General features: G+C 41.5%; 2 protein-coding genes across 3 annotated transcripts; both read right to left on the bottom strand.

Annotated features, from left to right (window-relative positions):
• Positions 1 to 28: 28 nt before the first annotated feature.
• LOC134183444 (uncharacterized) lies at positions 29 to 5,339 on the bottom strand. 2 transcript variants are annotated; one of them, XM_062650979.1, is made up of 6 exons: positions 5,047 to 5,339; positions 4,836 to 4,944; positions 3,426 to 3,532; positions 2,879 to 3,359; positions 270 to 304; positions 29 to 207 (listed from the first exon to the last, which is right to left on the bottom strand). In XM_062650979.1, the coding sequence occupies exons 1-6, from the start codon at positions 5,309 to 5,311 to the stop codon at positions 65 to 67; spliced, it is 1,140 nt and encodes a 379-aa protein (XP_062506963.1). In that variant the 5' UTR covers positions 5,312 to 5,339; the 3' UTR covers positions 29 to 64. The 2 variants fall into 2 exon arrangements, with proteins under 2 accessions (XP_062506963.1, XP_062506962.1); XM_062650978.1 differs by having other exon boundaries at positions 2,879 to 3,532.
• Positions 5,340 to 7,410: 2,071 nt separating this feature from the next.
• LOC134183750 (peroxidasin-like) lies at positions 7,411 to 27,653 on the bottom strand. The gene is made up of 16 exons (XM_062651342.1): positions 27,430 to 27,653; positions 26,625 to 26,696; positions 25,635 to 25,706; positions 25,507 to 25,578; positions 25,365 to 25,436; positions 22,308 to 22,379; positions 22,096 to 22,250; positions 21,744 to 22,028; positions 21,263 to 21,547; positions 20,853 to 21,122; positions 17,422 to 17,691; positions 15,663 to 15,949; positions 12,360 to 14,190; positions 10,831 to 11,087; positions 10,652 to 10,744; positions 7,411 to 7,665 (listed from the first exon to the last, which is right to left on the bottom strand). Exons 1-16 carry the CDS (start codon positions 27,582 to 27,584, stop codon positions 7,570 to 7,572), a joined length of 4,344 nt encoding a protein of 1,447 aa, XP_062507326.1. The 5' UTR covers positions 27,585 to 27,653; the 3' UTR covers positions 7,411 to 7,569.
• Between the last annotated feature and the right edge of the window lie 15 nt (positions 27,654 to 27,668).

Below are 27,668 nucleotides of genomic sequence, written 5' to 3'. Positions count from 1 at the left end.
TCCATTCTAATGTTTCCTCTCACAGTTTATTTAAATTCAATAGACATACCAAGACATTTGTTTGTCATCCCGCGACCGTTTTCTTTTTATTCTTTCTTGTCATTTCCCAGTGAATTGTTTCTGTTTCTGCCCGTGCCAGCTCGGCAAGCCGACGAGCAAATTGTTTGCTGCAACCGGCAACAGGGTCTAGGTACGTCTGCCTGCGAACTACAAGGAATAAGTATTCAATCAGCTTGACAAGCAGGTTACGAGTATGATTAAGTCTTCACCCTTCAGTGATGTCATGCCTCTCCCTGTTGGATACCTACAGACAAACAAATAACTGACCAATTTGAATTACATTTGAAAAGTAGTGTTAATGTCAGGTTCTGCACCATACACACTGATTGTTTCTTAACTGATAAGACTGGACCAAGTAACATGCCAGCTTTGCATTCTTACTATTTCAAACAGTGCATCTTGTTTAGGGTAGATATGTACAGTTGAATGTGGGCATTCATCAATACCTATTGTAAGGGATGAAATAAGTCAGAGCCAAGATGTTTTTATTGTGCATGCCATTACCATCTCCTACAAATGGTTATGAAAATGATGAAAATCTTCAAGCTCACTTTCGAATAGATAATTACAGCAAACAGATAATCAACCAAATATTGTGATTGGGTATGTGCAGGCCGACCCCACACATACTCCCCCACACATACTCTAAGACGTACATTTGAATCAAGGTGGAAGTGTTGCAGTTTGTTCATGAATCAAGCAAATTGTGCAACAATTCTACATGTACAGCCACTGAAATTGATAGGCACGATATTCATTACTCACTGCTAGAGACTTTCCAGTTTCAGAAGAAAAAAGTGAACCTTGTTCCATGCTGTTCAACATGCACCTTGTCACAGAAACTGCATGAAGTTGAGTGTACACGTATTGTCACTTTTGAGTCAAACACCTAGCATGCATGTGCATTTCCTAACCAATTTGCTACAGCAGAGCACACTGAACAGTCATTTGGTCTGCTCTTGCTGTAAGACAATCCAGCTATGTGTATGTTTGTCTTATTGCAGAGCCAGTGGAGCCAATCCAGTTGGTCCAGCCATGGCCCGACCAATATTTAAAAATACTAATAGTACTTCCACCTTTTTTGAAGGCTAAAGAAGGTAACTTTTGGGAAGGGGTATAGCTGATTAAAGAAGGTTGTACTTAATTAATTTATTAATTCCTAGATAGAGGACTTGCCTGAATGTTTAAAAGTTTTAATGTTTAGCTTAGGGATATACCAAGCAGTCATTGCTATACTTATTCTTGTCACGTGAATGACCACACTGTTTAGGGAGTGTGGACTAATCTACATTTGCTTACCACTAGGCCTGTTATTGATGAGTCAAACAGAGCATACTTGATTTGATAAATGATGCATGCACATGACTGATAGTAATGACAACTATTGGTGGATCAATACAATTTTGTTAGCTCTAGCTGATCTCATGTCGTCACCATTCTGCAATACAACAAAACACTGGACATGATTGTCCAGCTCGACTTCAAAACGATAGTCCTTTTGTACACAACTGCTATTCTAGTAACACTCATTGACAAGTGGTTATCGTCATTGCCAATGAGACTCATTGACAACACTCACTAATAGTTTTACAACATGAAAATAATTTTTCGGATTTGAAAATTGCTGTTATGTCTGGGTTTTTGCACGTGTGCACAAAACACTGACAAACTTGGCCACTAGGCAGAAGTCTGCATTCAAGATGACAACTCGGCAATAAAGCATGTAACTTTTCTTCTTAACTATGGCTTCCACTTTCAAACCAAAATGCACGTATCACTTCTGGTGCTAGCTGCTTCTGTAGAGAGTCAGCTGGCAGAAACATTTGCCACAGTACTGTGCTGAGTGTCGTTGAATGTTTAGATAATTGAATCAGTTTGATAGAATAATTATGAAACAAATAAGTAAATTCAAAAATTTTTAATTATCTTTCGGAGCGTCAAAGACTTGGCCACAAAAAAATTAAACATGAGAAGCAGTAGGGTAATGTCGAATCATATTTAATCTGTTTAGCGCACTGAAAAGAGTGCATATTATTACATACACTACTAAATATTTACATACAAAATTATCAAGACTGTTGGAAATAACATAAAATTGAAAGTAATATCTACACACCTATGCAAACTCAACAAAACAACACATCAGACAGACTGTCTAAAAACACCAATTACTACAATTTCTGTCAGGATAATCAGTCTAGATTATCCTGACAGAGACCCTAATATACCAAATGTGCAAATATGTTATATCTAATTCAGAGGCATATCCCAAAAGGTTTCCTACCATGGGGAGCGACCCCTCTTCTTGGCAATAAGTTACCTGAGGTCATACATGTTTTGCAACGCTTTTGCTATATGTCTGCTTGTTCTTGGCTGGTTTTCTCGTGCAAGTACAAGTCTTTATAATTAAACAAAGAGACTAAAACATCAACAATGGTGGTCTTACCAAAATGCATATTTTCTTCAAGCTTTCTTCAATAAATCCTCAAATAATTGCTGTGCAAAGTCTTGATGAATGAAAAGTTCTTAATAAGCAAACTCATATGATGAACAATTTAATTAACAAAGTGTGGATTGTCTTTGTTGGTAATAAGCAAACTCATATGATGAACAATTTAATTAACAAAGTGTGGACTGTCTTCGTTATTGTTAGATTGAATCATGCTAAAAGGGTGACGATTTGATACATCGCTAATTTATTCTCCACCTAACCTGTTGCTGACATGCATTATCATCGAATAACCATTGAAAACCCACTAATGACTTTACTAGTCACACCCCTGTAATTTGATTACTTACAGCCACAGTCACAGCATACCTGTACTGTTGCTGCACTGCTCTATGCACTGATGGTTGTCGCTTCTCTAAAGTCACTCTCCCAACAGTAACTGCTGTGCGAGGATCCATTCCCGAGCTCACCTTCTTTGTGTTTCTAAATTGCTGCTGTTCCCTTCTCATTACATATGGTGTTTTGGAGCTCGACGGTGACTCCTGACATGACACTTTGCTGCCAGATCCTTGGCATTCCGTTAGACTACTTGAGCTCGAGCTCTGACTACCTTTCAATTTGCAATCCCTTTTGTTGTCGTCTTCTGTAGAATGTGACATGGAATGTGGCACTAAAGCTCTATCTGACGTTCTAGATTTTAATTTGCTTATGGAGCCTCTCAGACCTTCCAATTTGCTTAGTTTGGAGGGAACACACTGAATCCCAAGGCATCCACGCTGTATGAGTTGGTGTAATGGGTGAACAAAAGGCAGCCTTGCCGCCCAGCACGGTATGTCTCCTGTTGAGAGCTCTAGACATTGAGCAGATGCTACCAAACCGACTTTCAAGCCACCAATCTGATCATCACTATCAGTACTTATACGATAGCTGCCATCCACGTCGTTTCCATTCTTAATTGTTTGATTCATGTGATCTGTCTCTCTTGATTGAATACATCTGATTTCAGGTTCTTCAGTTAGTGACCTGCTCATGCATAAATCTTTAATCAAAGCATTCTATTTGACACTCAACTTAGTTATTTGCCTTAGTGCATCATACTAAAAATATACTTAGACTGGTTGGTATGTAATCGTTGTGTGCTTTGTCTATGTGTCTCTGCATGTTTGCCCCTACAATTTCCTGTTTGACCGTTTTGTCGTTTTCCTGTTGGTTTGTCTGTCTCCCTTCCTGTCAACTGTTTTGTAATCCATTGTAATGTAATTAATGCACGAAAGAAGTCAAGACATGAACCAGGATGAATTAGCACTACAAAAATACTTTGAATTCACGACTGACTTGAGAATCAATTTTACTAGAGAGGCTGTTACAGTAACTCATATCACCACTACTAAACACAAGAAATACTAAAAAGACATATCTATAATATCAATATCTCCAAGTCTTTGACCTTTGAACGAAGAGTTGAAATATGCAGTTAGTCTACAGCCTATCACAAAATGAACACCTATATACTGAGCTATATAGATTTGCCAGTCCAGTTGTGAGCTTGACCAAAATAATATAGACATTGATGTATGCATACTGTATGCAATAATATTATGCTTGCTGTAAAATGATCAACACGGTAGTCTAGATGCAACCTATGACCACGTATCAATGATTCAGTCAGTGTTAACAGTATCAGCGTTATTTCTTTGTGTTCATTTTGTTATCTCACAATTCTATGCAGTGCAATGAAAACTGCACATACTCAAAATGTCACAAGCTCAAAATGTCACATGATCATTAATTACTTTGCTCTCTTTCTTTCAATAGATCTGCCCAGGTTTCATGTCCAAATATCCGAGCATCAAAAAATTGAGTTGCAGGGTCTGGCCTCACCTACCGACTTTGAGTGTAATTTCAATTCATGGTCATGTAAAAGTCTACTACTACACTCAACTTCTACAGAACAACTGTAATATCGGTAACCCCGCCCCAGTACTAGTCCGTGTCTGATCAGACCTATCTCTAGAAAGCACAGTCCTTGTCTGATTCTGTGACACCGGACTGTCTGTGTGCATCTCGAAGTCACCGACACCAAACAAAGTGCGAGTCGGCCTGTCTACTTGCCAACTTGTCACTTCACTACAATGACACAAATAATTCAGCACGCGTTCGTCTAGACCCATCTCTCAATAACGCCAATATCACTGAACACACACGCGCGCACACGCACACGCACACGCACACGCACGCACGCACGCACACACACACACACACACACACACACACACACACACACACACACACACACACACACAACAAGCAACTTTTCTCTTCATACATGGCCACCGCAGTCCCTTTCGCCAGCCTAACTTCTGGAGGAACTGTCGAGCTCCGCAATGCTGGTAGATCTCGCCCCAACTGCTCTTGCGAATCGCACTGCCCTTGCACTAAACAACCAGACAAGTCGAATGTCTCTACCATCCTCGACAGCCGTCGACAGCCGTCGACATCAACAACCGGAAGTGGAAGACATGGGAAAGAAGACTTACACACAAAGCCCCTCGTTAGATGGCGCGTAAAGTGTAAAGCGTGAAAGCCTTGATTTCTCTCCGCTCTAATGACACCGTTGTCTCGATTGGTGGTCTTGTTTGGCGCTTTGCTTGCTCCATACGAACGCACCGTCTTCGTATCGACGGCACTGGCAGCTTCCGGAATCCAGACAGATGAAAGAGTGTCAAACGTGTACGCCCTAGAAGCGAACCATACCGACGAGTTGCGGCTGCAGGAAATTGTCGGCAAGTATTGTGTTTTCATCGCTCGCAACGACCGGCGGCATCGATCTAGAACGTATACGCAAGGGTTGCTATGCAACCGGGTGCAACAACCCGTATGTGAGAAGTCAACACACTTCCGTCAGTGGGTAATCTCTAAAAGCAATGCTTTGCATTGCAATATTTATGTCTCTTGACTAATTTCATTTTCATTTCTAATTTCTGAAATAAATAAACAGCTATTTAAAGTTGTCTTAATTTTCTAATCCGGGTCGCACAATAGAAATGGGCGTGGTCCTATATGGCTCTCCATCGAGTTTTTGGTATGTGTGTGTGTGTGTGTGTGTGTGTGTGTGTGTGTGTGGCGTGTGTGTGTGCGTGTGTGTGTGTGTACACACAAATCTCAAATTTCTCCTCCCCACGACCACGTTTCATGATAGGACCTACCTTAAAAATCGTTTCCGTGTCCGACTACAGATGAGTCTAAGAACGATTCGTGCAAGTGACCAAACGGCGGAGAAAATGCTTCATGAACTTCCGTCACCCCATCCTTTGTATTGTAGCTAGGGACTGTGTACTTGACAACCGAGAAACACCTTCAGGAGTTGACTGCCACCTACAGTCAACTATTCAAACGTTCCATAGTACAATCAATCTTTTACTACACTGTGCTGCATCTAACACTGTTGATAGTCAATGTTTGCCGATATCAATTTCTATGTCAGTAAATACCATACCACTGTCGTTACAACGAACTGAGTGCATACCTAGACTGTACATTTCAATTGTCTTGATCAAGATCGCAAAACGACGACTACCTACACCAGGCCTATATACGTAATCTAAACTACTAGGAAGTTTGCATGTTTACTTCCATGACAGCTAGGGTTTCAATAAATACGTATTGTCTATATAGGACTGGGCGTTTCAGTAGACGGTCTGAAACTCCGTTGGAGGTGTTACTTACGAACACGAGGTGTCTACGGATACCGTACAACTAGTAATTTAATTAAAGATTCAAAATTTGAATTTAAATTGTACATTGTAAACCTTAATTTTTACACTGATGCTTTACAGTGACCCTATGAACTGGGAGAACATCTTGCACCTAAACCTTGCAACGATGTGACCAAGCCATCAATGAGGCAGCTGTACACACTCACAATATCAGAATTTCACCACATCATTGCTTTGAGGGTCAATTTATACTCTTAACACTCTGCAGTTCTACTGTACTCTAGAGGGAAGGCTGTTAATTGCATGCCATTATGCAAACAGATTTGGTGCGATAATTAACCTCCTAGGCTATCAGCTTGCACAAAATTTCTGCACTCAAGCCGATCAATAGCAAAAAAACCCCGACACCCACAAAAACATTTTAAATTTCAGACAAAATTAAAAGATCCAATAATGCACAGCCTTCATTAATCCTTCATGAAATATCTTGCTGTATACTGTTGGCTCTAAGATCGACTAAATTATTATGGGGATTTCTAGCATAATTGATGGCGGACAGCAATGTGTCTCATAATCGATCAAGAAAATACATGTGTAGGGGTTACATAGATTATCCGTGATTCTCTAGGGCAACGACTACTAAGTTGTGTACCTCATGTCGACCAATTGTTATTTCTGTTTCTGCATGATGAAGAGCTCTTTGAAATACCAGAAACATCAGTTTCATATTTTAGTATGCCATGCAGCAAAATGTCTGGCATAATTCAGTTGACCATAGTTGGCTCAATCCACTGAATAACTCGGTTACTGCATGTACAAACTGGGTTACCAACAAGTTGTTTCAAAAACTTTCATTTTAATACTAATTTCCAACTTCAAAATTTAGTGTACCTGACTTCATCAGTTACCTCAATTTGATTACAAGAGATTGAAACAATCAATGAATTCATCAGCAATTATTAGTTGTTACCCACCACCAATTCTGTCAAATGGTCACTTGCCACCTCTATCCTCTACCTGTCACCTGACTCTACCTAGTCCTCCTCCCCATGCCCTCCACATGTTTTAGCAGGTGCTTAATACACGCAGAGCCCATGAGTCTACTTACCCAACAGAATTATAGACAACATGCACAAACTCAAATCCATTTTTTGCAGGTCAATCAACTAGTACACATGATACAAGTTTATGGATTGTACAGTCTTCTGTATTATGTATATTACTCTCAATTCTGTTGGGTGCATTAGGTAAATCTGTGACATGTGCTGAATAGAATCACCAGGCATAGAGTAAAGAAACAAACATCCTAGCAAATAGTTATCGAAATCTCAAACGGGCACATAACTATGGACAAACTGGACAACACTCGTTTCCAACTCTCAATGGTTTGTCACAGTTGAGTTGTTGACATTCTTCTTGATGACAGGTTATCTGTCCATCCTACAACCACAAACACAAATTTGTATATCACAAACACAAGCACCAGCTACTTTACATGAGAAGTCCAGTCAAAAAATGCCCCAGGATGGCTAAAAGGATAAAATTAAAAAGAGCACATAAATAGCTTTGCACATGTACAGTAGTGCAAATCCAGAATATATAACGTCTTAAATTTAACAGTTTTGCTCAAAAATGACAAACTTAGCATGCTAACATTTAATTTTAATGAATTCAACTCCAATGTTCCATGTTGTTTGAAAAGTGAGAAAGTTTTGTACTACACAGCCGCTAGGCTGCTAGAAAACTGTGGCAGAACTCATAAGTCATCCACAGACTGAGAGATGAAGACTGTAAATGAACTCCTTTGTCAGCTCATCAATATCCAATATCCACTGGTAAAGAAGAGACCGTCCTCTTACTCGGCAGAAAGCTCTACTTCATCCAATGTCTCTTCATCTCTGAACTGCTTTAGAGTCTCATGCTTGGGGTCCGCACCGTAGCCTCAGAGAGGGCAAATTTCAAAAGCTTAGCAGCCGTCTGTATTTATTGACATTTTACAAAAACAAAAACTTTTCATTTTTACCCAGACCCTCTACCACCACCAAAAACAAAACAGTCAATGTCCGCACTTTCAAAGTGTGATGCCATCTATACATAATCTCGATATGTATCTACCGTTACTACATGACGTCCGTCCCTAACACAATGCATTCGTCGTCTCCCACAATGCTTCCACCAACTTCTCATAGTCATTCGTGGGTCTTGCATATATGGCAAGCCGAGCGACAGTGCCTTCTTTGCTGACAAGAAATGGTTGCTGCCTTACTGTCATCTTGCAAATAAGACCTGTACATGTCAAAGTCCCGACTACAATCAATTATAAGTGTTTCTCCAAAGGTCATTGTACACTCTATTGTTCCTTCAGGAGTACTTGCAAAGCACCTGTCAAGTTGTCCGTAATGCCATTTCTAGTTCTGGTTTAGAGAACAAAACGGCCATTTACCACCACCCGCAAACAAAAAAACTACGTTTTCGTTTTTGTAAAATGTTGATGTCGATAAATACGTACGGCCCCTTAGAAAAAGTGTAAATGCACATCTGTTCCAATGAATAGTAGCAACCTTTCCAATCTCAGCTTTAGAGTTACTTCATTGCAGTAAGAAATTGCACTTTGCGATACTTGATAGGCCTTAGTTCTTGAAATACTTCCAGTCATAATCTCAATTATGCAAAATTGACATTATGATAAAATTTGCCAAGCACTTGACATTTTGAGCCAGATTGGGATTCCTTGCTCTATGAACATAGCCCAAAAATTAAAGCGCATGTCTTGTTCACTGTAGCACCTACTCTAGTCAGCAAGCACACTCAGTTCACAGTGTGCACCAAAATTTTGCATTGTTTAAAGCTTACACTGCTGCCATGCCCAGCAATTTTGATGCCTGAGTTAATTGTAGTAGTTTCGTCCATAGAACTCTGCACGTGCAACCTTTGGACAGCCCTACAAAAGGCTTACTAGTAATTGAATCAATTTCTTACCAGAGCACTTGCACACATTATATGCAATAGCTACAATGCAAAAGAAAAGCTACCCCACTTGAGATCGGCTCAAGTGAGTTATGTGCAACTGGGAGTGCACATCTTTAACTATACTTAAAGGAGAACTCCTGCGATTTTCAAGTTGAGGTCAGATACAAGATTCTTATATCTTGACTGCATTCGAAAACTTTGAGTTCCCTCCACTGCTTCTGTAACGTAGGAGAATCACCGCAAAAAGAGGGAGTGTTAGCGTAGGCGTGGTTGATGACGCAGTTGGTGCATGACCTCCACGTGTCGTGCACAAGCCGTGCTATCTACCTGGCTTATTTGACGTGAAATGGTCCACTGCATTGCTTTTGGCTGTAGCCACAACAGCAGCGACATCGCCAGGTGTCAGCTTCTTCAGGCTCTCTCTCAAGAAGCCAGATTTGCTAGAATCATGGCTAGCAAAGTTACGTCTGGTGGATCCGCCTATCTCATAAAACAGCTGCGTTTGTTCAGATCACTTTGAGTCCTACAACGCATGCTGGAATGACGCGTCTGATACCCTTCCCCAGCCTCTTCTGCACCCAGCAAGTAAATTACATGTACACAGTTAGTCGCAGCAGCCTGCGTGAAAATTTTACCTAGACAAGCCTGTCCAAGTTCATCTAGGTGCTACTCGCCTGGAAGTTAGTGGCTCTCTGATGGGATCTCGTCGCCAATCGGTCATTAAGACTACAGCTGTTCGAAGAGTGTCTTCATTAAGACACACAGCAAGAAAGTTCTCATGCAGCGTAATAATTACAGATCAGGTCCTGAAGCTTCCACCCTATACCCTAGTTCGTCCACTTCCTGGCTGCACAAGCACTCAGCTACGCTAGGCATTACAGAACACCTGTTGCAGCTGCACCAAGCAGTGTTCCCAACTCGATTTTCGTTCTCATCAGACAGATCTTCACCGGTGATCTGTCTGCCGCCATGGCCGTCAATGTATTCAACTGCGGTGATGTCACGCTGAGTAGGTCCGTACACTTGCTCGAAACTGTAAGGTCGAACACCAGACAGAAAAGAACAACACATATGTGTTCGAATCCGTCTGCAACTGCATCTAACCCAATGGCATGCGCATGTGGCTTTGCACCAATGACGTCATGTACCTCGCTTACCCGACATGCCCCTTTCTTTCAACGTTTCTCCTGCCGTGAAGATGTCGTGCACAGAACCTATGTCCCTTCGAATTGTCGGTTTAAGGAAGGGACTTGTATCTGACCCCAACTTGAAAATCGTGAGAGTTCTCCTTTAACTAAATTGTCTGTCATTAAGTATGCTGATCCAAAAGTATTAGCATAGCAACATGAGAGCTGTACCTTATTGCATAAATAAATACTGGTAAGTATAGCCTCCTGACAACTACCACCACACTACCTACAACCAAAAACCCAAAAGTAACAATTTCTGCAATTACCTGGCACTTGCACTGTGTGCAGTTGTCTGGATTCCAGGACTGATTGTTATTGTATATTCTTCCTTCCAAATGACATTTCTCTTTCTCCTCCAGCTACAAACATCAATACAATCACAATATAATATCAGCACAATCACAAACACAAACATAGAATTAAAAATTTAATAACTGTTGCTTACTTTTCCCTTGAGATCAGTAACAGTTTCTTGCAGAACGATAATTGCTTCAGCCATTACTTCTATTGTGTGCTCCATTTCGGCTGTCTTGTTAGTCAAAGCACGAGTCTGATCTTCAAGAATACCAACCGGTTTCAGTGACTGGCCCAACACGTGAAGCAGAGACTCCACTTCAGAATGTGAACTGCTCTGGTACATAACTGTCTCTGAGCTTCGCTTGCTGAAGTGTTGACTCTCTTTCGATTCATCAGCTAAGCAGCCTATGATTATCACAATATGATACATTTCCAATGCATCAAAACATTATTCCATAAAAAAATACACAGCAAAAGTATCTAATGCTATGGCAAAACCAAACAGCTTTAAAAACTAAACAGCAACCGGTGTACAATAAAAAGAGATGTCAGTCCAACTTTGGACACATTTTATAAAGCAACAAATCAATCAAAACCTCTGATGTAAAATTGTGGCAGACTTCAAGCTGATAAATGACGTGCATTCAAGGAAAAATGTACTGTTACAATGTCATGCTACAACTACAATTAAATATTTTATCAGATTACACCCACTTTGATTTCTCAGACATTCTCCCAAAAAAACTCAAACGAGTGCATGCCTGCGGCAAGATACAGAATTTCCTCGATACAAAATTTCCCTACATACATCGAAATACGTAATCTTATCTCATTCAGCAAGCTGAAATCCGCACAAAAGACCATTCCAACATCTCAGTGATGTTTCAATGTACGTTCTGATTATGTGTGCCAATTTTCTTATTGATCAAGGTTAGACTGTAGACAAATTTCCTGTTTACACCTGCACTTTCACCTGGACCAGCATGAGCCAGCACGAGTCAGTTCAGTTTCAAACGTCATGTACACAAGAGCAAAACGTGCCAAGCCAGCCTAAGGTGGCCTTGGTACAAATGCTCTTGCAAACGCTATGTAAAGACTGCGCACGATGCTCATTCTTTAGAAAATGGCACGAAGCAAGCACGAAATGTTGTACTTCATCTGCTGTTGCAGTGATAGGAGCATTCAAGCTCAAAATCAAGAATAAGAAAGGCTGAGTAACACATTTTAGTCCATCATGTCTGTAGAGGTGAGTGAGTGGGATTCATAGTCTCAAGTTACATCTGCAAAAAGCACACCTAATAACAAAGACAGTTTCTCAAAATGCTTTGTGTTAATCCTCCATGTAAATGCTTTGGGGCATGCTGCAGCCTGAGTTGGCCCACAATGCATACTCATGTAAACCACTTTGTTGAGCCAAGAACGACCTCAAGAAAATTCCATGAAATCAGTCCATAGCATTTAGAGTTATGTTGTTAACAAAACAAACAAAAAATAAACAAACAAAGAAACCAAAAGTAAACTTAACCTCCACCAGGTAATTACAGACACACTCCTACAAACAAAGATTCCCTCTTTACTCAACTCTCAGACACAAACAACTCCCATTGCATCATGCCATTACTTATCAATATTCATACACGCACTATAGTGCAATCATTGCAGCTGATGATATCTTACCTGATTCTGAAACACACGATCTCCTAGAGCAGTCGGTCCAGTGGCGAAAATCAATACGAGGCAATGAAGAGCACAACTCATATTGTCTCTCATTATTGACTACTAAAAATACATCTTGTTGGATATGATCAATGCCATCGCTGTTCTGACACATCACACGCGCCAACGTTGTCTTTTTGATCTCTGCCAGCTGAGCGGGCTCAAACACTGACGGGTTCTCGTACCAAAACCGATCACCTGCGCGAATCCTTTTGAACTGTTCGCCAATAATGCAAGCAAACAATGGTCCAACACGACCGTGTGGTAATGGGTCCTCGACGAGTCCACCGACCCACATGTCAATATTAGCCGGGATGCCATATAGTCTTTTCAGCTTCTTTTGTATGATCTTGTTGCTTATAACTCCGTCCAACTCATCAAACCCAACAGGCACAGACAAGCCACAATATTCTCTCCAGCTTGTGTACGAAGGAAGACCATGGTCACGACCTCGCTGTATATTCAGAGCTCCAAGGTCAAATGCTACCTCATGTGCCATAGAAAACAAATGCTCTGTAAGCTCATTATTAATCACTTCCGATGGACTGTTCAGCTTTCCACTTGAAGCTATCATGCCTCGAAGCAACGGATCGATGCCACCCTCCTCCACAATGCGATATGGAGCAAAAAAAGCATGTCGCAATGATAGATCTCCTTCGGGTATTGACTGAAATGAAGCATTTAGACGACGAACGATTGGGTGAATAAGCCCATGACCAAAACGATATGCACCGGCTGCAAAGCCATTTAGAATAGAAGCATCCTGATCGAAGTCGTATGATACGTACTCAGAGAGAGACTTCATCGATTCACTTCCAAGAACTTTCGGAAGAAATTCTGTGTACGTAATGTGTTGAAGTTCTGCCCCTACTATCTTTCTTGCTTCCTGAAACAGTCTGTCGTCATCCCAGTAAGGGTTAAGCTCGCTCAGCACTGTAGCTATCCTGTTGTGCTCTCGCATCCAAATGGTATGTAACGCTGTCAATGCTACTTGCTCATTAGCACGGCGATCTCCAGCCAAAAAGCAGGGAACTTGCTTCTGATTCTTCACATTCAGTGGACGAAGACAGTCAACAAATTCGTCATCGTTGAATGGTAGAAGATGCTTTCCAGGCACTGTTTCCAGTCCCTGCTTTAGCAATCCTTTGCCAGCTGTTGTATTCCTTAATTTTAATGCTTGGCTGGTGCTTGAGCCATACACCATAGAGCCATCAATGTAAGCTGTGATCTGATTGATCTGTTCACGAGATGACACACTCTCGAAAAAGACAGATGTTGCTCCGGTTCCACACATGGCAGCTGAACGTGAGAATGACATGCACTTCTTATCACCCGTAATTCTTCTGTCCCCGGGTGGAATCGCAATTGGATAGCAGAACTGTGTTGCATTGCAATGATCGTCACATCGAGCGGATGGACTTGTAGGCGAGTGTGTGATGTCATGATCTAGAAATTGTCCAAACTGCATCAGCATGTGCGTGTAGTCAGGATCCGGAGTCACACGATTAGTTGAGATGATTACAGTGCTGACCACTCGTGGACTAGGATACGGAGGCCCAAACGCATTACCGTTACTTACCTGTTGACTCTGACTCCAGCCAACCGGACTATTCAATCTGTTCTCATATATCGGTTCTAATGCTCTCTTAAAAGGAGTGACAGCGGCTCCCCAAAGACCATGTTGCAAGTTGTTGCACGTTCCATCAAATGTTCGGTATTTTTTATGATAGCAAAAGTTGGAGCACATGTCGTGCTCTCGATACAGCATGCAATCAGACATGTTGGCAATAACCTAAGACATTGAATTAAAGATAGCAATTAGTATATATCCCACATCAGTTACATAATATTGACTGCAAATGATGAACACGGAAACGAAAACTATACACAAATCAATCAACACGTGCAAGACAGAGAGATATCTAAACCACACATATAGCTGCTACAGGTATATGGAAATAGTGAGACACAAACACACATGGTTTACAACAATGCAGTAAACCTAAACCCAATAACCTCTTCAATTTAAACAAGCAAACCAAGAGTTAACAGTATACCCAGTAGCCTCCAGAATCTCACATCCACTTTGCAAAATTAATTTCTGAAAACGATGTGGTTTCATTAAATGATGACAAGCAGAAACACAAAGACGTGCATCAAAACACTGTGTTTGGGGCATATACAAGATGACAAGAAAGCTTTACAGTGCCTGGATAGCATCCCGTTATAAATGACAAACATGAGAACAACAATCAGCCTCACACTGCACAACTTATAGTATCACTACAATTCTAAACCAACTGCAGTGTACACAATACAAGCATATTACCGTATTGCCGCACTTTCCTACATGCCTATATAGCTAGGGTTTACCCAAACATTGGCTTGATTAATTCTAGTAACTATACCAGAGCATGCCAGCACAGGGCAGGGAGAGTGCTGATGTACCTGGAGTAAGCTGAACTGGTGAGGCTGCATGATCATTCTTCAAATTGGATGGATAAACAACCCACATGAATGAACATGTAATGAATGCAATGGATCAAATAATGACAGGACTGACAAATGATAAACAAGACATGAAGATGAGAAAAAGGAGCAGAAAGATAAAGAAGACAGCAGTTTATCAAGAATAGGAGTAAAACATTCATGCTACTACAATTAAGTCATACTCGCATAGCAAAACTTTCTCCCGCAGCATGATACTTTTAATGTACATGTCATCGTACATAGCTAGCACGTATAGTAAAAGACACATTCACTAAGTGAGCTGGCTTGCTTTTTCAATGAACAGGGTTGGCTCAGCTCTCTCACACAGGCTGGCTCGGCTTGGAAAGAAGCTTATGTGAAAAGGCTATAACACATGTATTCTTGCTTTAACACATGTTTGTACTTACTGTTTTCCAAATAATTGTAAAGTCTTAGTACATAAAAGTTTATTTCTTGACAAATACAGGTGGACAGGCATGCAGATGTGCAAGCAAGCAATCTTCATTCACAGCTTTCACCACGACAGTGGCAGAATCTCAGCATTCCGCTTCTCTTAATTTGCAAAGAAAGAATACTAAGAAATATGTGAATACACCCACAGACACCACCAACCAACATCAAAAAACAAGCAACAGAGAAATGACAGAAAGACAAGCAGAAGAGTAGCTGCATGATGGCATGCAACGCAAACAAACAAAAAAGTAAAACAACTCGACCACGCCACTGTACAACAATATAGACCTTCCATGACTAAGATGCTTGACTGAAACAAACCTCCAGCTGGTGAGGAGAGAGCAGATTCACAACTGACACCTCCGAATCTGTCAGATTGAACACAACTTTGTCTTGAATAAGCTTAACAAACGCCTCCAAAAACTCGCTGGCTTTGGCAATAATCAGAGCTTTCTCACTTGGAAACCTTAGAAGTTTACGCAAACCCGAAGGACTATTGCTGTTAGTCAGTTTAGCAATGTTATCAGCAATTGCCTCATTAATCTCCCGTTCAGCCTCGGCAACAGTGTCTACTACAAACTGATCACCAGCAAACTTATCCGTTGCACCTAAACAAAGACAACATGTCAACAAAAAGAAAACAACAACTGTTCTAACCTAGGCTACACCAACTAAATTTTTTATGATTGAATATTTAGACATGACACTGGACCAAACAATTGAAATAAATAGAATAGTAATGATCATGTGACACTTTGAGCATGTGCAGTTTTTGTTGTATGGATACAAATGCGAGATAACAAAACGAATACTAAAAAAGACGCTGATACCAAGCAGAACACAGAAACAGACGCTGGACCGCAACTGGTTACAGATTGTCCCTACTCGTATTCCGAAGACCATGCAGAAAGACTTCAATTTCTTTCAATTTCTTTCAATTAACCTTTATGGAAGCTATCGCTCTGCATTCCTTACTCAAAAGGGCAAACAAAAACAGACATAACACTGTTCTGTAGTAGACCCATAAGCCACCCCTAGCAATTCAATAATCAAATCAAGAGCAATACATCATCACCTCAAGCAATAGAAGCCTACAATTTTAGTGCATATAACAATTGAGGAGTTGCTTGGAAGTCCACTATGTAACCCACATACTCAGACCCCTGTCAGATAAAGCACGGAAAACCATGGTATTTCTGTTAATTTTCATCCTACAAGCTTTCCGTGGAAAGAATGAGAGAAACATTCCAAGGAAAGTGTGTTAGAAATACCATGACTTCACCTGTCTTGCATGGTTTCATTGTTATACCTTTGTTTATGCTGTCATGCAGAGTGTGATGAATAGCCTGACCTGCAGCTGTCAATCAGCTGCAAACAGCTAACTATATATAATAAATGTTGCATTCAAAAGTGTTGCATGCATCCAACAGCTTACATTACTTGCAGTACCGTACTCACTAATTCTATACTGTCACTAAGTCTTTTTGAGTACATGCTTTGCTATAATTTTCACCTCAAAACATTGGCAGTACAAAACGAAAATACTGTCATAGCCTTGTAAACACCTGGTGTTATCCAAGTGCTTAGCATTGTGCATGTCTACTGTACTAGCTGCCACTAATTCTTTTCAAGCAATATTCTCTTCACTAGTTTTCACCTCAATGTTGGCAGTTAAAAAAAACAAATATTTTCATAGCCTTTTGAAAACCCAGTGCTATCCATGTGATTTGCATTGTGCACCACTAAACATGGCAACTAACAGAAAACCACCAAATGCAGCAGTGGTTCATTACCATCCTGGACTGTGCACTTATTTAACAACGATAGTACCTAACTTAGAAATTAATAAAAAGCTAGGATTGCTAAAATGCTTGAAAACCAACATGATGCATTCACAAAGAACTAGTTGTAATACATGTATTCCACAACTTGGTAGTCACTAGCCCATGCCCACACTTTTTCTGTGCACACAACAAAAGAACTAAAGACGAAGACAATCACACAAAACTGGCAGCCAATACTGTCTGTTGTTCTGCTTCATAACACCATATCATCACAGAAAGATTACACCACACTTTACCTTTCACAGTGAGCTTCGCACTAGCTGTGATGTGACCATCTTGGTTCGAAGCAAAACAAGCATATATTCCTTCATCAGCCTTCTCCACCAAGGTAATAATTAATGCACCAACTTCGGTGACAGAGATTCTACCAGCCACAGCCACTTGGTGATTGTCGCGTGTCCATGTAATTCTTGGACCACTACTTGTTCGACAGACAAGCTTCGCCGTATGACCTTCAACAGCAATGGTATCAGCAGGTCGCTGGATAAATGTTGGAGGCGAACGAGCTAAATAAGAAATTACACAAGCAAAATCAACATGCTGTTCAAATAAAATTTTGAAAATACATAAAATTCTACAAACATTAGTTGACACTATTCAGATTAGTAATCGTTCAGAGTTAATTGCTACTGTCATGATAGTACGTCCACTGATAAGGTAACATACCAACATAAAACAAGCACACAGAGAGTGTGTTTAGACTGCTAAAACTCGCATTCAATTTAGAACTGTTCAAACTGATTTTGACAGTTCTGTCCAAGGAGCTGGAACTACTAGAACTGACGGGCACTCTCTGGTCTAGAAAATTGAGGCTAACACTGACACACTTCATTTTGCAAAAGTCCCAGAAAGAATAATGGCCCACTATTTGCAGACAGCAATACCGATAGCTTCGTGCATTCTATCGCTCCATATAAGGAAAATTGGCATCCACCACAAGGTCAACAAGAGGCACTCTTAGCTGAAGTCGCTCTGGTAGTCGACTGATCGGTAACTGATAAAGCTCTAGTTGGCATTACACATTGTTTCGGTTAGCAGTTCTGGTTCACAAAGCAGGTTTCTCATTCAATTTAGTTCTGGTTCTGTCAGTCCCAACCATTCCGACATGCCCTCATTTTCAGTTCTAGAAGAAACGGTTCAAAAACTTACGTGATAGAACAAGCCCACCAAGTCGAGTCCCTAAGAGAGATCCCCGGCGAGTAGAGACGCGAGCCAGTCAAAATCTTCGACTGATAGGAAGAAGCTGTGCTAGCACAATTATATATAGATACTTTCCAACTAAGAAACGCTGGCAGTTGAACACTAGACCTAGCAGTTGCTTGAAACATTGAGATTGCAGAAGCAGTCTGCCTTCAAGTGCGATCTTAATTCGCATACAATCTACCCTTAGAGTCCCAATGTCAGTCACACTACTGTATGACTGGCATTGTCAATGGATTACCAATTCACACTTCCAAAGAGGACCAATCTTAAAGTGCATTATAAATGAAACTCCTAGACAACTTTAAGGCGTGTGAAGAAGTGTGAGTGGGATCGCGCCCCTCCGGTTCTTGTTCTCCAGTTCACCTATTCAGTAAACTACCTCAGTGTGCGAAATAACGGCTGGACATCGAACATTTACCAACCAAACAAAGCATTTGTCCGCTTCGTGATTTCGCCAGACACTTTGTCCGGTGGTGTAGCGTCAGGTGTGGAATTCCATATGAGCAACCCACATCCTCGCACTTCCCAATGTCATGCCAACAAACATAGCTTCTGGAGTTCGCGCATGAAACAACCGCAAACAGCCACCTGCCGTACGTGTACAACACCGTATAGCTATACGTATATTTTGTCAAATCCCAAATGTGGGCGCTCAAGTACACACGCTGGGGCTACGAGGGTTGCGTGCGCAACAAAAATGCAACGGACAGATACTTGTGTGTAATGTTTTCTGTATGGGCTATAAGAACCTGAAGACGATTAGGTTGATAGGATAGCACAAAGTCACAGAACTAAAAACTGCCACTAGCATAGCGTCAGGCATGTTCTTGGAACGATTGCAGTTTCCATGTCTAGAGCTATGGCGCATATGTGGATGAAGATGACGTTTCCAAAACTCACTGGGTACGACAGTTGAAGAACTGAACAGGCATGCAGAATTTTACGCAGATGTGTTTGTAGCCAGGGCAGAGTCTACCGGTAAAGGAAGAGATGAAAGTCTGTCTCTCTCTTCATTGCTATCTCAAACAATGGCCACTTTTTTAGTCAGACTTTTTTTAGTAATTTGTCAGGTGGGTTGTACTACTTGCATGCATAGGACTCTTTTAGCAAAGGCATGCAACATCAAGCTGGCTGTAGTGGCAAGTGTCTTTTGTCAACCTGTTCGTGCAGTGTATTCCAAGAGATTTGGTTTGGCAACACAAATACATAGACATGCATGAATTGATCCACTAAAACAACCATAAACTAGATCTGAATGGGGTGCCTCCACCCAAACCACTTTGTTCCTTGTGCTTGTATATCCAATGTGGTGGACTCAGATGTTGGAAAAAAGATGTGGGATCAGTGTGTGTACATGTTCGCTTGCGATAGCTCAGTTGGTTAGAGAGTCATCTTATGGAGTGATTACATCCGGAACCTTGCAGGGTTACAGGTTCAAGTCAGAGTGATGGCGAGCTATGGCATAATTTCCTTGGGTACAAAACACAATTGCCTCTCTCAACTCAGGAGTATAAACGAGTACCTGGTCTTTGACTGAGGTGGCAAAGGCCTCCAATTGCGACGAAGTCCATCAGCCACTGAGGTCCGGGTGGGATTTCGGGTGTCCACACCACAGTCGGTGTCGCAGTCAGTGCTCCTGCGAGCACCTGGCCAGGCTTCAGGTGATTGCTTAGCACGGCCCATAGCTCTGCTTAGTGCACAGGAACCCAGCCATCTGGCTGGGGGGCATTACCGTTTAACGGCAGCTCCTTATCCATTTGCCATTTTGCCATTATGTTCGCTTGCATGTGTCATTGCTACACTCCTCAAGGTGTTGCAAGGTCTTTTACTCACAAGCAGGTGTCGATTGAACCTGACAAGAATGTATATAACAATTGTGGTTAAAACTTTCGGTCTTTGGTCGTCTCACAGCCTTGAAGTTTTGAAGTCAATTGCACTACAATCAGCACTGCATAACCACCTGACCGTTAGCCAAGCCACCTCACAGCTCCATCAACAGTTGTCCATCAAACTTTGACTTTCTAATTCTAAGATGGTTTTAGAGAGACTAGTACAGTAGTGGACAGTAGGAAAGATATTTTTTGGTTAATGTGAGATAGTTGTGTTGGGAAACTATAGTAGAATAGAGAAAATATATTGATAAAAATATATATGATGAATTGTACGTGACAGTAGTATTTGCCAGGATTGAATGTCCAACCAGACGTTTCTAATGTCCGGCAAATTTTAAATTGACAGGACATGATGTCCGGTGGTCAGTCAAAGACTATTTCGCACACTGGTTAAATGCTTTTTAAAGAAAGGAAGGTCTTGTAAGCATTTGGCAAGCAACACATCATGCCTCAGAGCACAATGTTACAAATTAGACAATAAAGTCTTGTCGATCACAAGATAGTTAATACAGACATGACTGTTGTTGCAAAAAATATTATAATTACAAATATTTTTGCTTCTAGTTGCTTACTTCGAATTATGAGCCTTGCACTCTGAGACTCCTTTGCAACAGCGTTTAACGCTTCACATGTGTATACACCAGCATCTTCTTGTCTCAGACTCGTTATAAGTAGATCACCTGATGCAAAAAGTCGCTGTCGGTTGTGGACGGGAAGATGTCGACCGTTGTGAGTCCAGGTTATGGTTGGTGTTGGACGTCCACTTACTCGACACTGAAATTGTGCATTTTGTCCGATTGCCAATGTTGTGTCACTTGGAGAAGTTGTGTATAATGGGGCCTCTACAAAAAAATAAATTCACATACATGACACACACACACACACATGCACACACGCACGCATGTGCACACACACACACACACACACACACACACACACACACACACACACACACACACACACACACACGTGAACAGTATACCATGAACATATAATGCCGTCCTGGAAGAAACAAATCCTTTCTTGTTATATGCTCTGCACAAATAGCTTCCTTCGTCTTCCACAATGGCAGTTACTATCTTCAAGTCAGATGACCGTGCTGTTTCCATGATGATATAGCGCCTGCTATTCGATGCAATCTTTCTCGAGCCTTTGAACCATGCAATATCTGGCTTCGGACTTCCGACAGCGGAGCAAGGCAAAACAATGCTGTCACTGACTTTTACAACGGCAGAAGCCGGAGGCACAATTGTCAAAACTGGAGGTCCTATTGCCGAATAAAATAAAAACAACAATCAGGCCAGCAGATGACAATTAAGAAACTATAAAGACAACACATAAGTAACAAGAGTTACACAATATCCTTCAAGACAAAGTCAGCAAAGAGACAGACATACAATGCAAAGTACAAAAGATATCTAGTGTACTGTCTTAGACTCTAGCGTATCACTGTAAATGATTACGATTCTCGGTGCCGTTGATGTACGTAATACGAGCAACTGCTGTAACTGTGCCTCGAGAATTCAGTGCCCTGCACTGATACATTCCCTCGTCACTCGCTTGAGTTTGTAGAATCCTCAATGAACCGTCTTCCAAAATGAGCATTCTGTTGTTCGCAACAAGTTCCACGTCGTTATGCATCCACACGATCTCGGGTTTTGGATTACCAGTAGCCCGACAAAGCAAAGTGACCGGGTAACCCATCAATACATTTGTATTGGATGGTGGCTTGATAATAACTGGTTCTCCTTCAACAAACACGAGCAACAAAACGATATGACTATAAATCACTCATACTGATGCATGAAGAATTACCACATCGAAAGAGTTCTGGAGCAATAGAAAGAACGCTCCGTCCCGTTAACTGCTTCGGCAGATGGCAATTTATCGTTGCACTCTTTATGCGAAGTGCAAAATCACGAATCCAAGTTAGTTTGCAATCGCACACCAAGTTGTTGCCTTCTAATCGACTATCAGATATACGTTAGACACTGTCAGGTCAGAACTAGATTGTACTGTAAGCTTACAGATGAAGAAGACTGGTCAAATTCCGAAACACTCCCGATGACATTGTTTCTATCTGGTTGTTCTGCAAGTGTCTACAGCAAAAGAAAACTTAAAATCGTGCAACATACAGACAAACACGAGAGCATACAATTCCTAACAAATAAATGACTAATTCTACTAAAACAGTGTGTGTTTGAGTTTGTGTGTGTCTGCATGTGGTGTCAGTAGCTCAATCATTAGAGAGCTGAATTGGAAGGGTGGAAATATCCCTGACTTTCATTCACTTCACAAGTTCAAGTCTGGGATGAACACAGGCGTCACTGCCTTGAGCAACAAACTCACATACAATTATCTCTCTCAACTCAGGAGTATACACAAGTACAAGTACCTGGTTTTTGACCAAGGATGGGAACAACCACTGGCTGCGACTCGACTCGACTTGATCATCAGCCGCTGAAGTCCCGTGAGAGACATGTAAGGTGCCAAAACCTCAGTTGGCATCACAAGCCTATGCTCCTGGAAGTACCTGGTCCGGCTCCAGCGGATTGCTAGTGCAGGCTTACAGTACACCTATAAAATTTTAGTCTTGTGTAGCCAGACCGCTGAGCCAGGGTCATAGCCAGAACCATCTTTACTGTTATTTTTGACAGTTGGGAGCATTCCTAGACCGATGGGGAGGTTCCAACTGTCATTGCTCTAATGAGAAGCAGTGAGGTAGAACGTTGTTTCCTGCCTAAGCAGCATGTTTACATAGGACTGCAACAGATGTCACTATAGAAACACCCTAAACCTAACCCTAACCCTAACCCTAACCCTAACCCTAACCCTAACCCTAACCCTAACCCTAACCCTAACCCTAACCCATAACCCTAACCCTAACCCTAACCCTAACCCTAACCCTAACCCATAACCCATAACCCATAACCCTAACCCATAACCCATAACCCTAACCAGTAAATATCCAATTAATTCTAACCTTGTTTGCTTAATTAATCCTAATGAGAGTGTCAGATACTCAGAAGTGACAGTTGCTTGACAGCAAGCCTTGCAGGTGTCTGAAACATCACGAATTATTCGTAAATTATCTCTACTAGAGAGAAAGCAGCAAGGTGATTTAACTAAAGACGTATACAGAAATCTCCCTGACCAGACGTTCCATCCTACAAAGCAGGAAATAGACCAAGAAGTGAGGAGATCACCTACAGCAGAGTATTTGTAGAGTATTTGTGGGCATGGTTACTAAAGTATGTGGGTTTGACCACTACAGTATTTGTGGACATGGTTTTCATAAGTCCTGGCTACAACCCTGCGCTTCCATCTACCCTATTACCTCCCATACAAGGACAGGACTCTTATTTGAACATTTTGGTACTATGTGCCTTTGTACAGTGTGGTTAGAGAATATGGTAGAAACCATGCAGGATTGCAGATGTAAGAAGACATCACTGATAGCCATATTTCTGATTTCAATTTGGTTGCTTCCTCCACAAATAAGTTTTCAGTTATAACTGCTCTTGTGCATCAATTATGCAAATGCCACAAACTTTCATCAGAACTGTAACCACAGCATGAATAACAGCCAGCCATTCTGACCAAACTACACTGACCAATCTCACTGAAAAGATTGCCCAGTCATTTGCCATGACAAATTTGACAAAAATGGCAGCTATGGCTCTAAGTGGCCTATTTCAGGGTCTGTGTAACTATCAGTGGTGTTTTCGTTGGCGATCCTCCAGGGAATTTCATGGCTTCTAGCCTATTCCCTAGCCACACTGTACAAAGTCACATAATATCAAAATGATCTAATAGAAGCCCTGCCCTTGTATGTGAGGTAATACAGTAGGAATCTGTTTGGCAAGAAGGCAGTCAAGTATGCTTCCTTTTAAGTTGTCCTGTAGAGCTGTTTCACTCCCCATCGAAGGTAATACAGTAGGAATCTGTTTGGCAAGAAGGCAGTCAAGTATGCTTCCTTTTAAGTTGTCCTGTAGAGCTGTTTCACTCCCCATTGAATGATGAGGACTAACTGAACTATTACGCTATTGATGACAGAACTGATATGAGCTTGCAATGCCAGTGATTATGGATTTACCCTATAGCCTAGGCTGGTTTGCCTCTACTTCAGCCATTGCTAAGGTTTCTTGGTGCAACTTCTAGAAAAGTGGTGCCGACTCATGTTCTCCACTCATCACATGTATAAATGGCAAACAGATTGCTATTGAAATTTGTCTTCTGACAGCACTGCACTTCACTGATCCAAGGTCAAACACAGCATCTCACCGCTTTCTAACAGCTTCATACTGCCATCCACCATGAGAAAAAACATTCTACAAAAGGTGAAGGTCAGCCACAGTGACAAAACTGTTGGGATTCTTATTGGTATGAAGTGCAATGTCTTGAGCAGACAATTTCAACAACAAGCTGTTCGCCGTTTCTACATAAGCAGATGATGAGTCAGCACCATTTCTGGTCAAACTTGCACCGAAACATTAGCAACAGCTACACTAGAGGCAAACCAAACTAATACACAGCCACTGAGTGTACAAAGGAGATGCCTCCATTCCCGTAATCACTGGCATACATGCCCATATCTGTCATCAATAAGTTCCCATCATTAGATGGAAAGTGGAACAGGACAACAGGACATCAAAGAAACCCTACCAGACCACCTTAGCACCAAACGAATAGTGACAAGGGAACAGTCTGGCTACACGCGACTAGGCTCACAGTTCTCGTGCCAGTTCTCCTTAGCACGTACACATAGCCCAGGTATAAGGCTAAGGAGGAATGGTCTAGACAAGGCTGCTCCTGACACTTACTGTTTACTATTTACTCGTGTGTGTGTGTGTGTGTGTGTGTGTGTGTGTGTGTGTGTGTGTGTGTGTGTGTGTGTGTGTGTGTGTGTATGTGTGTGTAGGGGGTGAGGTGGAATGTGTGTCCTGTGTGGGTATACATGTGACATTGTGTGGTGTGCTTAATAAAAAGTTGTTCAAATAACTCAAGTACTTCTGCCAGACACACACCACATCACAGTCAACAGTGTTACACAAAAATCACAAAATCATCAACAGCTAACTCACAGTCTCTTCAAACTTGTCAGGTCATCAAACACTCCTTCCCGCAAAATTGTTATGTTATTGTTATACAGATATCTACAAAAAAAACCTCGGTTAATTACTCTACTACAATCACCACATACAGTCTATTCCTTAGAAAACTCACAGCTGCTCTAATGCTGTCATGCCTCTAAACATTCCTGGATGTAGAGATGGAACATCATTCTTATATAAATACCTTCCAACACAAACCAAGATCAAGGTCACACTTCCCTATGAACCAAACTTACTCACAAGTATCTTAGCTTTTTCAAACCTCGAAACACATCAGGCTCCAGGTAGTCAATCCTGTTCCGATCAAGCATTCTGGACAAATCAGTGTCAAAACAATTATTTTATTGCATTTAACTAAATAATTATAAATTAATATACAATAATATTATATTTTCTTTCACATATACCGCCAGTGTGGAAAATAACAGTAAGACATAGGACAATGTCCCACCAAATGTGTTGTTTGTCCGACCAAATACTGCACCAGTGTTGAGGTGTTGAAACGTGTTTGGACAAAATATATCTATCCATCAGTATGCATTTATGATAGTGTAAACCTTGCTCTTAGCACATAATGGCTTTTCCAATGGCATAACAGATAATTTCATGAACTTAGGTGCTTCCTAGCATGCTTTATCCAGAGAAAACCTAAGCTGCCTTTACCAACACTCCCTTGGAGGTTGGTTGTAAAAAATTGCATGCAAAATGGGTGCAGTGGGGGAGAAACTTAGTTAGACATGTAACACTATACAAGAATGTCCCTTCCCCCAAAAAATAATTCCCTATTTTCACACTGTACCCCTATAGTTCCCTCTAAGGGCAACAAACAAATAAAAAACAATCTATAATTAACATTTCACAAAAAAATAGAAAACAATCTATAATTAACATTTCACAAAAAATAAAAAACAATCTATAATTAATATATTGCCATTAATCTATTTAAAACTTTTAGTGCATCCCACACTCCATGTGTCACGTGACTCTAAGGTTGTTTTGAACAATTGTACTGTCCATAAAATCTAAACCATACACTCCAACAAGACAGGTCAAATACACCTGCAGCACGATATCGGACGCATCATCAGATTCGATTAGTGCAGGCTGTAAGATGAAACCCGACTGTATTCTGCCAGCTGTGCGTCTGAGATTCAACAGACGACCGCAACAGTCTTCTGTTGACCACGCTCTAATTACATTGCACGAATGTACTGCACGTCAGACACTTACAACGTGTTGAGGTCGGAGAATCCATCAAAGTACCCTCTGGGAACACTCCTGATGCGATTCTGTCTCAAGTCGCTGCAACGCAATACAAAAGAAACAGGATTTGAGCACAACGCGCTTTATAACACACCTGCACAGCTCTTATCAGTAATAGCCTCTAGAACAATGAGCACCACACTTCCAAGGTTTCTTTACCTGAACGTCTTACTAGGTCAAGGGTGCTCAACGCGTTGTACAAACCTAATACCATTTCCTTTCTACAATCAAGTTTGTAACAATCTCGCGGAACGATTCAAAGCAACAGGACTGGCCCTAGGGACGACAGCTCGTGTTGCTGGTTCAGCCCTCGCACGCGGCGCGCACTCGGAAGTTGTGATAGTTCCTGAGAAATTTTGCAAGTCTAATCATCTAGTTCCGGAATATGCGGCGAAACGTTGCGCGAGGAAACGCTGACGCCAAAATGAACACAGATTATCCTGCCTACACATTATCACAGCACAATTGCAGCAGCATCCGCAAACCTGTTAGAAGGCACCGCAGACACATAGGAGAAAGTCGCTAAACTGTTGACAAACGCCGCTGGGGATACCACGTACAGAGCGAGTGGGAGTCGCCGGCAGCACGAGCAAAGGCACTAAGAGAACGGGCGCTACTTCAGTCATAACAATACGCAGAGCGACCAGATACGCGACGGAAAAGTTGACGGATGTTTGAGAAGAAAGAACATCAATAACAGTAAACATGATAACCGAGGCGTAAACCCAGCCCATCGAGCCACTAGCTTGCAAGCAAGCAATACAATACTCACAGCGTCGTCGTCTTGTTCGACACCAAAGGCATGAAAGTCAGTCCTATCTTCTGACAGCGAACGGTCGTCCGAAAACAACTGCATCCGACATGGCACGCTCGACATGTCACACTCGAGAGGTAGAAGACGGCGAGAAGCAACCACACTCGCAGCATACCCACCGCAGCTAGTACCTGCTCGGAGACTACCCTATAGGCAAGACAGCACCTCGCACTATTGTGCCAATATGACGAGGAAAT

The sequence above is a fragment of the Corticium candelabrum genome, chromosome 8 (genome assembly GCF_963422355.1).
Source record: "Corticium candelabrum chromosome 8, ooCorCand1.1, whole genome shotgun sequence".
In the NCBI taxonomy this organism is placed as follows: Eukaryota; Metazoa; Porifera; class Homoscleromorpha; order Homosclerophorida; family Plakinidae; genus Corticium; species Corticium candelabrum.
This window is presented reverse-complemented; position numbering and strand designations above follow the sequence as displayed.